Raw genomic sequence first — 13,593 nt, 5'->3', positions numbered from 1 at the left:
AGTTTAAGGATTTAACCCGTGAGTGAATAAAGTAAATTACAGTAGCCATTCGCAAACTATAATCCTCATTTTAAATTTATACCTAAACTTCAAAACGTTTTAATTACATCCCAAACTATGGTCCTCATTTTTAGATTTATCCTTAAACTTAAAAATATTCTAAGTGCATTCCTAAGCTATCGATGTTATATCAATCAAATCTTTTGGTTATTGAAACCGAAAATTTAACCATTAAATGACATGTAAAATCTTAAGCAACATAATTTAAAATAAAAATTTTAAAAATAGTAAAATTTTGTCGTATATTAAAAATAAAATATAACCGAAAAAAAGTGAATAATAATTTATGTAAAACTTCAAAGATTTTAAAATTAATATTTTTACAATATTTATTTTTATTTTAAATTATGTTATATAAAAATTTAATATTTTATTTAAGGGTTAAATTAATAAATTTGATGATTTCGAATATTTTAAAGATGAAAGACATATCATAACATTGTCTGTCTAGAATGATGGTTTAGAATAGAGGCAAAAAGGATAGGGACACAATCACTATCACCCAGCGTATCGCGTATTCTAGTTTGGGTCTTCCTTCCCTTCCCTCCCCCTTTTTCCAAGCATAATTTTAACACGCTTACACCTTACGCCTTACGCCTTACGCCTTTGCCCGCACGTTGTTTTGTGTTCTGTTTTTCTCAATAAATTCCTTATTCCTACAAAACCATTCCTTTTTTATAACCCCCCAAAATTAAAGAAAGATCAAACCGACCCTTTGCAATTCCAAGACACAAGAACCAAGACACATACCACGATGGCAACAACGACGGAGAACCAAGCCATGGTTGTTGGAATCGACGACAGCGAGCACAGTACGTACGCGCTGCAGTGGATCCTCGATCACTTCTTTGCTCCTTTCGCTTCCAATCCTCCTTTCAAGCTCGTCATCGTTCATGCCAAGCCTTCTGCTTCTTCTGCTGTTGGTCTCGCCGGACCTGGTTTGAATTTACCCTCCTTTTCTCTTTTGGTTCAAGTACCGTGTGTTTTAGCTTTCTTATGGAGGTATCATTATTGTAGGAGCTGCTGATGTATTGCCCTATGTGGATGCGGATTTGAGGAAGATCGCTGCCAGGGTTGTTGAGAAAGCCAAGGAACTCTGCCTTAGCAAATCGGTATTCATCAGCTACTTGTTTTACTTTTGTAGCCTAATTAAAGAAGGGTATTAGCATCCAATCTGTTTTTTTGGTTTCGGTGCAGGTACATGATGCCGTAGTTGAAGTGGGGGAAGGTGATGCAAGGAATGTTCTCTGTGACGCTGTAGAAAAACACCATGCCTCCATTCTCGCTGTTGGTAGCCATGGTTATGGAGCTATAAAGAGGTATTAAAACCTATGTCTGATCTCTTTTTAAGTTTTTAGATGAACATTGGGAACTTTTTTACTCTTTGATTAACTGTGGCTTGTTCATTAAGTTTCTAATCACTAAAAAATGGCTCATTACTTCCACAAGAAAAAATCGATGGTTTATTTTGGTTCTGTGGGGATGAGTTCTCAAATAATGTTAATGCATCTGTATAGAACATCTTCTCCTTTCTAGTTTTTTTGGTTTAGTGGGTTTGCCTCTTTTCCCCTCTTCCCTTTTTTAGGGTTAGACTTAACCCATAGACCTCATCTACAATATGATATATATCATCTATATATGTATAAGTAGGCTTGCCAGTTTTGATCCAAATCCAAAAACCTGATCCGGTCAATCCAAATTCGAACCCAACCCAATGCTACTTGACTGTAAAACGTCAATGATCTGAACTTCCTTAACTCAAACCCAAAAATATCAAAACTCGGAATGACCTGAACAAGTAATTCAAAATGACATAACCCAAGGTGCCCAGAAACTAGGCTTACTAACCTGAAATGTTCCAATCCTAAAATGACATGTAAGTGGCATGAAAATTTTGAAATCAGAATTGATCTGATTCAAAACCAACCCGATCTTATTTGACATTTGGCGGTAGCTCTGCTATATGATATTTTGCAGATTATAAGCTGGTTTTTTTTTTTTCTCAATATTATAGCTCCTGTTATAGAACCTTTCATTTTTCATATGTTGTGATGAATAAGAACTGAAAAAGAAATTGCCAAACTTTCAACAATTTAAGAATGATCTTATTTCAGTCCAGCTTTTAACAAATGATTATATTTTGTATTACAGGGCTGTTCTTGGCAGTGTGAGTGATTATTGTTCTCACCATGCTCATTGCTCTGTGATGATCGTGAAGAGGCCGAAGATCAAACATTAATCTCTGCAATAAAATTGAACAAACAACTGGGGTTGCTGCATATTTTTAGTCGCCTAATAACACCATGGTGTTGCACACTGGGACTGTAATACCAATCATGCTGAATATTAGATATTGGTGTAAATAAGCAGAATTTACACGATTCTTATGTCTTAATGTTTTTTAATTAGCTTGTACAAGTGTTACTGGAATATTCTATACTTAAATCTATCATGCGAGTGTTGAAATAGTTTTTGGTAGCCCGGAAATCAGGGCTTCTTTTTCGTAGTATTGCAGATGATGATCTTACATATGAACTTATCGATATATTTGAATATATGGACTTATTTTGGTACCAATTATTTAAGATTACTTTTGGTGTTTCTTTAGTTTATAAAATTAGATTTTTTTTCTTTTTGAAAAATGGAAATTATTCAAAAGTTTTTATCTCAAGGGCATGTTTGGTTAGATATAATGGTATAGTCATTACAACCCAATTCTGTGCGCCCACCAGAAACTATAGTTTGATTCAATCGAATGCCTATTAGGAGTTTATTCCATTATAATCCAATTTTGTGTTTAAGCATGGAAATTGGGCATTTCTATTCAGTTTCTTTTTCATTGAATATAGGTCTCCTTTCCATTTTACCCTCCCATTTTCTCACGTAAAAAAAAGTTCTCACTCAGCTCGATCTCAGTACCAACCTCTCTTGCTTCCTTCGTCTCTAGCCAGTAGTAGTCCTCCCTCAGGTAAACCTTTCCATTATTCCTTAAGATTTTCTCTTTGCTTCTTTTAGTAACCCTAACAAGATTGGTTCAAAGTCTTGAAAATGAAAATGGCAAATTTATGTTTTGCCAAAAGGGTTATCTCCGTCTCCATCTAAATCTCTAATCTTCCAAAATTTTCCCTAAATTTGCAGTCGATTCATCTGCCTGTACTTATCTCTTCTCCCATTTTGATTTTTTTTTTTGTGTGTTTGTTTGTTTGTTTTTCCATTTCTTTCTTCTCTTTTTAATCTATGGAATTAAGTAACATCTAATCATAACTAGTTTATTGTTCTTCTTTTCCCACATCTTATACTTCTAAACAAAGCTCCTTTCCCTTGCATGTTGTGGCCAACTTTCTTCGAAATATTTCATCTCTTAAAAGCGTTTTTTCTTCGCTCCACATGTTTTAAAAACCTTACCCTTTTCTTTATTTTCTTCCATAACTTCATATCCTTTGTTTTTCTCATGTTTAATCTGATCGTCTTGCACTATGTTCATTTTTTTATATAAAAAAAAGGTAGTTTAAATATATGAAACGGTGAATCAACTTTTTTTCTTTTTTCTTTTTTTCCTTTTCGCAGGTTTGTGGGGAAGGGGTGCTAAGGTCATCTTCTCAGTTGTGTAACTTTTCTTCTAAAGGTAACTGAAATTCCATTGGAAAGCTTCAATTTGAATGTCGATACTCAAATATTGTTATTTGGGTATCTAGTATTGTAATTCTATGTTTGGTTAAATCACGTTTTGGTTTTGGAGTAGTATTTTTATTCAAGTAATCATCTGAATGTGATTGTAGAAAAGTGCTTTGTCATGGGATTTTTATTAGATTAATCAATGTTTGAATTCTATAATGATATTTAATTGAAACAAGTCAATTGTACTGTATAGCGTAGTGCTTAATGAAGTGTCATCTTTAATCCAACAATAAAAATCATAAATTCATGCCATTTAAAAGATGGAGTTCTTTGGCCATTTTTCTTGAACAGGATTCATTTGAGTTAAAGTGAAATCTAATATTTTTTTTGAATAAATGAAATATGATACTTTCTTGTATTCGGGTATTTCTTTGTTTGTGTCCTATTGAAAGTAGAAAGAAATTCAAGTCAGATTCAAGTGATTCGTGCAATAAGAATGTGTCCAAAAAATTATTAATTAGGTCATTTTTGTTGAATATAAGTATTTACCAAAAGAAGAGAAAGTGCATTAGTAAAAATTACTTTAGTTTTTATGTACAAGAGTGCTAATAGTTTTTATGTACAAGAGTGACATACTATTACTTGGTACCTTGTTTGCTTTGCTTGATTTGCCTTGGAGGAGGGTTAAAGAATTGGAATTAGTAGCCTTTGATTTGTTGGCCAACCATGAATTTGACACTAGCTAACATGATATATTTTTTTTATGCTTTTCTGATATATTTGCCATCATATCTAGAGTTTGAGCATGAATGTAAGGGCATTTGTTTTACTTAATTTGAGATTCCAGTGTTATATCGTATGTCATCTTCAAATGGAACCTAACATGCTGTATATAATCTTTGAAGCTAAGCCAACTTTTCTGTATTCATTCAAATATATTTTTTTCAATATCTTTTTATATATATTCAAAACATCACTAGTCTTTGTCCATTTTTTTAAAACAGTGCTGTTATATGTCTCTTCTTTCATTGAAAATTTGCAACTCTTTTTTTCTTTTCAATTCAATTGTTACTATTTTTGTTTGGTTATGATAACATTTAAAAATAATGATTATTATCCATTCTTCTTATAGCTTCTCTCTGGTGTTTGTTGTTGGCTTCTCTAGTTTAATATCCTGGTTTGAACTTAACACTGCAGCAAAATTAACTTTTAGCGGCGTTTTTTAAGGTCTTTAGCGGCGTTTTTTAAGGTATTTAGCGGCGCTTTTAAGCGCCGCTAAAACTATTTGCGGTATTTTTACAAGCGCCGCAAAAAACGCCGCTATATACGGCGCCACTAAAGTTTGTGGCGTTTATTTAAAAAAATGACGCTAAAGGTCATGACCTTTAGCGGCGCTTTTTCCATAAATGTCGCTAAAGGTCAAGACCTTTAACGGCGCTTTTCTCACAAACGCCGCTAGAGGTCAAGACCTTTAGCGGCGCTTTCCCCACAAACGCCGCTAGAGGTCTTGATCTTTAGCGGCGCTTTTCCCACAAAAGCCGCTAAAGGTAATGAAATTTAAAAAAAAAACGCCTTCAAGATGCTGACATGCTTCACATGATGCCCACATTAAGGATGCAAGTAAAACATAAGGCATAGGCAGAGAGAGAGTTACAGAATAATAAAATCACTATATGTTAACTGATTTTTGTAACACCCCGAACCCGAGACCGTTGCCGGTGTCGGACACGAGGGGTTAACAAGCCAAAACCACTTATGGCACCGACCAATTTGACATTCCCAGACAAGTTGGAAAACTGCATCACTGTCGCCTTAAAAAGCATATCTCGAGTTTCACAACTCGGAAACTGATTCCGTAAATTTTTCCTAAATTTAGACTCATATATCCATCCATGGATTTATTTCTAGAATTTTTGGTCGGGCCAATTGGTACAGTTTATTAGTTAAAGTCACCCATGTTACAGGGGTCGACTACACTGACCTTCGCGTGTTACAACTTGAATATCTCTCTGTACAGGGTTTCAATACTGATGCCGTTTGTTTCTAATGAAACTAGACTCAAAAAGGAATCTGCACATATAAGGCATGACTTCTAATTCATTCTGGATAATTTATGGTAAATTTTCAAAGTCGCGACAGGGGACTCAGAAACCGTTCTGGCCCTATCTCACGAGAACTTTAATATCTCTCGGTATACTGTTCATATGATTGTTTCGTTACTTTCATATGAAAATAGACTCGTCAAGGTTCGATCGCATAATTTATTCACTATTTAACACCATTCCTACAAATTTTGGTGATTTTTCACATCCACGTCACTGCAGCTGGTAGCATCTGTTTTAAGGTAGGCTTTACCTAATTTGTAGTCTCCATGGGCCAACTATAGTCTTGCCATACATGGGTCCACATATGATCATATTTAGCCATTCCAATGGCTGATCATGTGACCAACACTCCCATTCCAATCCATAATCACATCATGAAACCATATATAATTACAAACCACAAATGGTCTAATTCCATACTCCACTATTACGAACCATTTTCACATGGCCGTACACATATACATCACAAGTACTTAAAAACAACCGAAGGTAGTTCTATACATGCCATATCCAAAGTTCAACCAAAAGAGTACCAAAAGGGGGTTTGATAGTGTGGATGACTTCACTTCAATGATCCCGAATTCGATCGTTAACGAGCAAAATCTAAAACAGAGAAACAAAGGAACGGAGTAAGCAATTTATGCTTAGTAAGTTTCGAGCCATAATTTACACACAACCAAAGCATAACATTCAAGTAGCTAAACAATAATTCATATGCACAATTTCTCAAAGACATGCTTACTTCACAATCCCAACTCTTATATTCATACACAAATATCGGCCTAGTTAATGCCGATAGCTCATTTATCATTAGAGCGAATATTCATATGCACTTACTCATAGTGTGCAAAGCATACACAAAACATACCTTGTTGTTGGGAATTTCACAAGTGCATTAACTGAAAATTTTCCAGCAGCTTATAAATTTCAAATCACATACCTTCGGAGTTTATCCGGATATAGCTACTCGTTCAAAACACCTTCGGGACATAGCCCGGTTATGGTAACCCGCACAAATGCCTTCGGGACTTAACCCGGATATCACAACTCGCACAATTGCCTTCGGGCTTAGCCCGGATATCATAGCTTCGCACAATTGCCTTCGGGCTTAGCCCGGATATCTGGTCGCACAATTGCCTTGGGCTTAGCCCGATATCAATTCGCACATTCATTCACATCTTTGTTTCAATTTCATAACAAACTTTTATGCACATTTTACTTAATCAAAAATATCATTTCGGCTCAATGGCCATATACAAGGGCACAATTTCGATTGCTTATTACTTCATTCAATCGAATCAAAATCTAAGTTTCGATACTCGAAAACTTACCTCGGATGTTGTCGAACGATTCCGATGGCTATTCGACTACTTTTTCCTTCCCTTTATCGGATTTGGTCCCCCTTTGTTCTTGAGCTTAATTTAACAAATAATTTGATTCAATCATTTGAGTATCGAAAAGAGGAACTCAAGGCACTTAGCCCACATATATTCACTAGACATTAAAGTCACATAAGTACGGAATTCATGAATCGACTCAACACACAAAGCCTTCAACATGCTTACTCAGCACTCATTCATGGCCGATTATGCATGTTGATGTTGAGGCCAATTACATGTTTAACACCACACATGAATGGCACACATTTTACTAGCTAATGCTTCACATATTGTAGCTCAATACTTATAATATAGCATCAAGCACTCATATGGCCGATTATACTTAGTCATACTTGCACCAAATCAACAATGAATTCCAAGATTTTCACATCATATGTGTACTAGGCCGAATGTACTTGCCATTTCACAAACATTCTTCAACATTTTCTTCTTTAAACAAACATATTTATCACTTACTTCATAACCAAAACATCATGTGCAAACATATATACACATATAGGTGCAAGGCCGAATTCTCAAGGTGTTCACAACCATCCAAAACACAAATTTTAACTAACATGCAAGAAGCATAAACCATGCTCATGAATGCATCATGGCCGAATACATCACAATCATACCCCATTCAACTTCGATCATGGTTAAACAAAAAAAAACTCAATGTCTTACTCAAGATTGCTACAAAGAAATTTCAAGAGTAGTCAATCCATCATTGCATGCATCATTAGCAAGTTTCACATTTAGCATGCAATGGCTTTAACACAATAACAACCTTGGCCAAATACCATTTCCATGGCATAACAAGGATTTGAACCATGGCTAACATGAACATCAAGTTAGCAACTAAAACATGCATGAATCTCATGACACAACCTCAAACATACCTTAATCTTGATGCAAGTATAGCCAAATCTCCTTCTAGTTCTCTTCTAAACCAAGCATGAAGCAAAAATCCTTCCTTTTTCCTTAGTATTTTCGGCCAAAGAAGAGAAAAATGGATGAACAAAATTTTTTTCTTTCTTTCTCTACAACTCACGGCAATGGGGAGAAGATACCACACTCACACACATTTTTTTTTCATTCTTTTATCACCCATACACCATTGTTTATTATTTCTCCCTAATACACCAACAAAACATGTTTCATGACATGTTTAGCCCATACACCCTTGTCATGGCCGGCCACTTCATGTTGGGGGGAAATTTGACATGCAAATTCCTTATTTTTGCATGCATTATCAACTAGTCATCACACATTTCCCCATCATACTTTCAAAGTTTACTACTAGATCCTTTCTAGTGAAATTCACATTTATAACTCTAAATCGAAACATCAAAAATGTCACACATGAATTAACACATATTATAGGCATCAAAATAAATTTTAAATTATTTTTATGCCTCAGTTTTGTGGTTCCGAAACCACATCCCGACTAGGGTCAATTTTGGGCTGTCACAATTTTAGTCATAAAAGAGACTAATAGAACAAAAGAGTCTTGTTATCACAAGCAAAGATCAACAAAAATCCTGAAGAGAAAAGTTCATAAAAGATATAACTATGATTGCCTTAAAGCAGCTCCCTAGCTTTGCTACTGACTACTCTTTTTCATTTCAAAGACATATAAAGATATATAGAAATCACCAACCAATACCAACATTACATAGAGACTACAATGAAATTCAAACAGGATAAATCTTGAGCGGAAGAATTAAAAGCTCCAATAAAATTTGCATACCAAAAGAGATAGTGATACATTGAATGGCTCTACTATATGTTCAGACTTATCACCAACACTGTGAATTGAACCAGATTCAGAACCCCAGATTGCTCAAGCTCAAATCCTTGGCAAGCATCCTTGCAGATGCTACAATAAATTTCCAAACCTTCAACCTCCACAACTTTGCTCACCTGACCCATTCTCAGCCTGCATTATAAGGTAAGAAAAAATTTATTTGAAATTAGAGCTAATTACATATCAAATTAAGAATCAACATTTGGACTTAATTTTTGCAAAACTTATGAAAAAGCGAAAGAAAACAAAATGCAAATTAAATTTGTCATTGGTTAGTGGTACTTCACAAAATTAATGCAGAACAAGGTAAATTTCACATGTAAGCCAAGCCACAACTATTATTGCCATTAAGTTGAGGAAATTCAAATAACTGACTCCTTCGTGTCCCTATGACAAAGTGGAAGAGAGTATGTGTCTGTGAAAATTACAATGAAAATCAAGAACATTACAGTAGACATAAGAAATTACCCAACCGAATTTTGCTTTAACATTGTCAAGCTAGAGAATCTTAAACCAAATAAAACCTGCTCCTGCAAAAACATTTAAGTAAATAAATGTTTTAAAATTTTAAATCAAATAAGTTGCATAATAACATAACAAAGAGAAATGTTAATATAAAACCTAAAAACAATTTAATGCCAATTTTTAAGGAAATTACATATGGTTCTAAAATTCAAAACAAGTACTCCTAAAAGCATCCAGACGTTAAATCAAATAAGTTGCATAATAACATAACAAAGAGAAATGTTAATATAAAACCTAAAAACAATTTAATGCCAATTTTTAAGGAAATTACATATGGTTCTAAAATTCAAAACAAGTACTCCTAAAAGCATCCAGACGTTAAATCAAATAAGTTGCATAATAACATAACAAAGAGAAATGTTATTATAAAACCTAAAAACAATTTAATGCCAATTTTTAAAGAGATTACATATGATTCTAAAATTCAAAACAGGGACTCCACAAAGCATCCATACATTATTAAGCCTCTGCTCAGCTTATGCATATAAACATAAACAACCTAAGCTTTAAGCTTAATTTATCAAAGATCTCTAAATTCCACCTCCCTCACTTCATTAGTAATTACCCTTCATAAACAACAATTTCCTTTATTCTGAACGTTCTTGTAACATCCCGAAATAGGGCCTAAATGGAACAGTGGTTGCGAAACCACAAATCCGAGGTAGAATGTAACGGCCTAATTTTCAGTGGTGTCAAAAATGGTGATTTCAGATCACTAAATCGGACAAATAAGATTGAACAAGATAGTAACTTAATATTTATGAGTCAAGTAAGAATTTAGAAGAATTTGTGAAATGGTGAAATTAGTGAATTAAAATAATTTATTAGGTCAGACGGGTCAAAAACGAGGTATCGAGACCTCGAATTTGAAAATCGAGCTATAAATATTTTTATAAATATTTATGAAGTGTCATTGAGTTAGTATTAAAGTTTCGTTAGAAAATTTTGATGTTTGGATAGCTAATTAATTAAAAGGACTAAGCGAAAATAACTCAAAATTTATTAAATTGTGAGTAAATAGCTTAAGTATTTAAAAGATGGATTTAAAGAGCAATTAGACCCAAAGGTTAATGGCTGGACGGTTTGGGTATGAAATAAGCAAGAAAACAATGTGAACAAGGGACAAAATTGGAATTAGCATAAAAGTTAATAGTTAAAAAAATGATGTGATTGAAAATCTAGACATTTCTTCATCTTTCTCAGCCAGAAACACCGTAATAGGTCTCCTATGCTGGTTTTTCATATTTTTGCACCATGTAAGTTCAATTTTTACTATTTCTTAGTAATTTTTATGTTTTTGTGACTTTTACAATTAGGTCCAATCATCTAATTCATTAGTTTTTGATTTGGTGGGTGAAATTGGAAGTTACCCTGGCTGAGTAAGGGTAGTTTATGATGAATTATTATGAAATTGAAGTTCTAATTTCATATTAAGATTGTTTTATTAAGTCATTTTGATAGAAAATGGTATTTAGGACCTAATTATGAGCAAAATTGTGAATTAGATGTTGGTGTTGAAATTCAGAATATCAAAGGCTGTGAAATAGTTTATAATGATAAAATAAAAGTGTTAATTTAGAAAAAAATTAGTTTAATTGATGGGTGAATTGAGTAGGGACTAAATTGTAAAAACTATAAATTTTGGGGTAAAAGTGCAATTTCAAATTTTGAACAGCATAAATTGTGAAGTGAAATAGAAATCAAATAAATGCTAATGGGTAGAAATATTTTATATTATAGATCAAGAATCCAAAGAAGAACGAGGAAAAGAAAAGTAAAGGACTAAAGTGTAAGGTTTAGTCACATTTTGTATCAAGGTAAGTTTACAGTAAATAAATGCAATATTCTTTTATTTTACATTATTATTGTCAATTTCAGCATTTATATATTTATGTTATGAAAATATTTAAAGTCGAATTTAAGGTGAAGTGACAGAGGAAAACTGTTAGAAAGCCCGGTTGAACCCTAGGAATGTTAGGATATTAGGGTTGATGATGACGTAATGAAATGAGCCATGTAAGTCCATATTAGAAATATGGCTTTGGAGACAGATTGAGCCATGTAAGTCCATATTATATATGGCATTGGAGCAGGAATAATTCATGTAAGTCCATGTCAAAGACATGGCATTGGCGAGATATTGATAGACAGAACGGCCTAGTATCCTTAGTATTCCGAGTGGTTCAACGGGTCAGGATACGAGTTAAATTACAGTGAATTAACAGCAAAGGAAAAGTAGATTATACTTATGAAAAGGAAAGGTCGGTAAGAAAGAAGGTAAGGGAATAAAGAATAAGATAGAAATTGAGAAGTAAAGAAATTTATGATGTTAGATGATATTATGCATAATTATCCATTATGTTGAATGTTGTGATTTATTTGCTTGTAAGCTTACTAAGCCTAGTGCTTAATCTCTTTATTTTCTTCTTCTTATAGTACTTATCTAGTCACTCGGGATCGAAGGAAATGTCGGAGGCCGATCACACTATCAAAGAAATAACTTCGGTATAACTAGTCGTTTTGTTTTGGGTATGGCATGTATAGAAACTTAGCTACTTTTGGTATAATATGAATAATGAATGATGTGTAAATACTTGCTAGTGATTAGCTAAGAAAATAGCTGATGATATACATGTTTATTAATATGTATGATTGAATGATGATTATCACATGAAAATTATGAAAATGTGAAAGTAACCTAAAACAGATTCAAGTAATGAAATGATGTAACTTTGAAAAATCACTAAAATTGTAAAAACATAGTTTGAAGATGAATAATATAAGAAATTAAAGCTTATTATGTATATTTTCTTATGGAATAAGCAAAACAGGTAAAAGTATTATATTTTATGATATATCTGAGTTTTAGTGAAACAGGGTCAGAGCGATTTCTGGATCCCCTGTTTCAACTTTGGAAATTCACCATAAATTGTACAAAACTAATTAGAAGGTATAATTTATATGGTTAGAATGCTTGTTGAATCTAGTTTTGAGAGAAACAAACGACTTAGTCATATGAATTTTGTACAGGAAGAAAAATGGTTCGTAATAAGAAGAGGTCAGTGCAGTCGAGTTTTGAAACAGGGAAAAATTTAACTAATAAACTGTACTAATTGGCTAAGTCAAAAATTCTAGAAAAAAATTAGTAGATATATATATGAGTCTAGTTTCATGAAAAATTTACGGATCTTAATTTCGAGTTTTGAAACTCGAGAAATGAATTTTAAGTAACCATGATGCAGAAAAACAGTTTATTCCGAAAATTAAAATAAGTGATTTAGAGTTGTTTAAAAGGTAAGATAAGTTTAGTAACACCTCAAGCTTGACTCCGGTGACGGTTTCGGGCGTGGGGGCGTTACAGTTCTTATCTGTTCCAAACCAATTTATCCTCAATTTTTGAGTTGATGAAATCTTCTCAAGAAAATTTAGAAATGGAGTTTAGCTTTGAAGATTTTTAGACTGGACAATTTAAAGAGATTAGTTTGCTATGATATGAGGTTTACCCATCAAAGTTCCTACCAGTCATTTTAGAAGTAACTTTAGAGACTTTCTCTCTGCATTGAGCGCACCTGTTTGCACTCATCACTATAACTAAACCGGAGTTTAAGCAATGTGATTTCTAAATTAGTGAAGTAAACTCTAAAACAAACAATACTTGCATGTGTGCAATTCACTTCTTCTTTGAGATTGCGAAGCTTGAAGTTACCCTTTTTTTCATGTTCATGATGAAACTGTTAGAGGGTATTTGATAAAAAAAAATTAATATAGAAACATCATATAACCGTGAAGGAAGAACCAAAAGAAGTTAAAGAAATCTGCAGATACTACCACTCAAGAAAACCAAAAAGTTATATAACACCAAAGGTGTTCCTAAAAGTAGAGAAACAAGCCAATGATGCAGAACCAAGAAGCTAAACCTTAGACAATAATGATCAATGGAAACAAACTTTGATGAAAAGAAAAGAACCCAGAAAACATACCGAAGGGAGAGCCAGATCCTCGAAATGCAAGAGAGTTTTTGTTTTCGATGCCATATGCAATAATTAAATCAAGTCTCTGTTCTGCTTCTTCAAACATATGATGAACTCTCTCTCTT

General features: G+C 33.4%; 1 protein-coding gene and 1 long non-coding RNA gene across 2 annotated transcripts; both read left to right on the top strand.

Moving 5' to 3' along the window:
• Positions 1-492: 492 nt before the first annotated feature.
• On the top strand, positions 493-2,528 carry LOC108457760 (universal stress protein PHOS34). The gene is made up of 4 exons (XM_017756889.2): positions 493-998; positions 1,078-1,172; positions 1,258-1,379; positions 2,212-2,528. The coding sequence occupies exons 1-4, from the start codon at positions 815-817 to the stop codon at positions 2,297-2,299; spliced, it is 489 nt and encodes a 162-aa protein (XP_017612378.1). The 5' UTR covers positions 493-814; the 3' UTR covers positions 2,300-2,528.
• A 507-nt stretch (positions 2,529-3,035) lies between these two features.
• Positions 3,036-12,183, top strand: LOC128296574 (uncharacterized). Its single transcript, XR_008287211.1, has 4 exons — positions 3,036-3,213; positions 3,628-3,685; positions 11,238-11,314; positions 11,934-12,183. It is a non-coding gene; the product is annotated as an uncharacterized LOC128296574 (long non-coding RNA).
• The last annotated feature ends 1,410 nt before the right edge of the window (positions 12,184-13,593 follow it).

This window comes from Gossypium arboreum, chromosome 8, assembly GCF_025698485.1.
Source record: "Gossypium arboreum isolate Shixiya-1 chromosome 8, ASM2569848v2, whole genome shotgun sequence".
Lineage (NCBI taxonomy): Eukaryota > Viridiplantae > Streptophyta > Magnoliopsida > Malvales > Malvaceae > Gossypium > Gossypium arboreum.
Note: the sequence above shows the minus strand (reverse complement) of the source record. Positions and strands in the feature narration are given on the sequence as shown.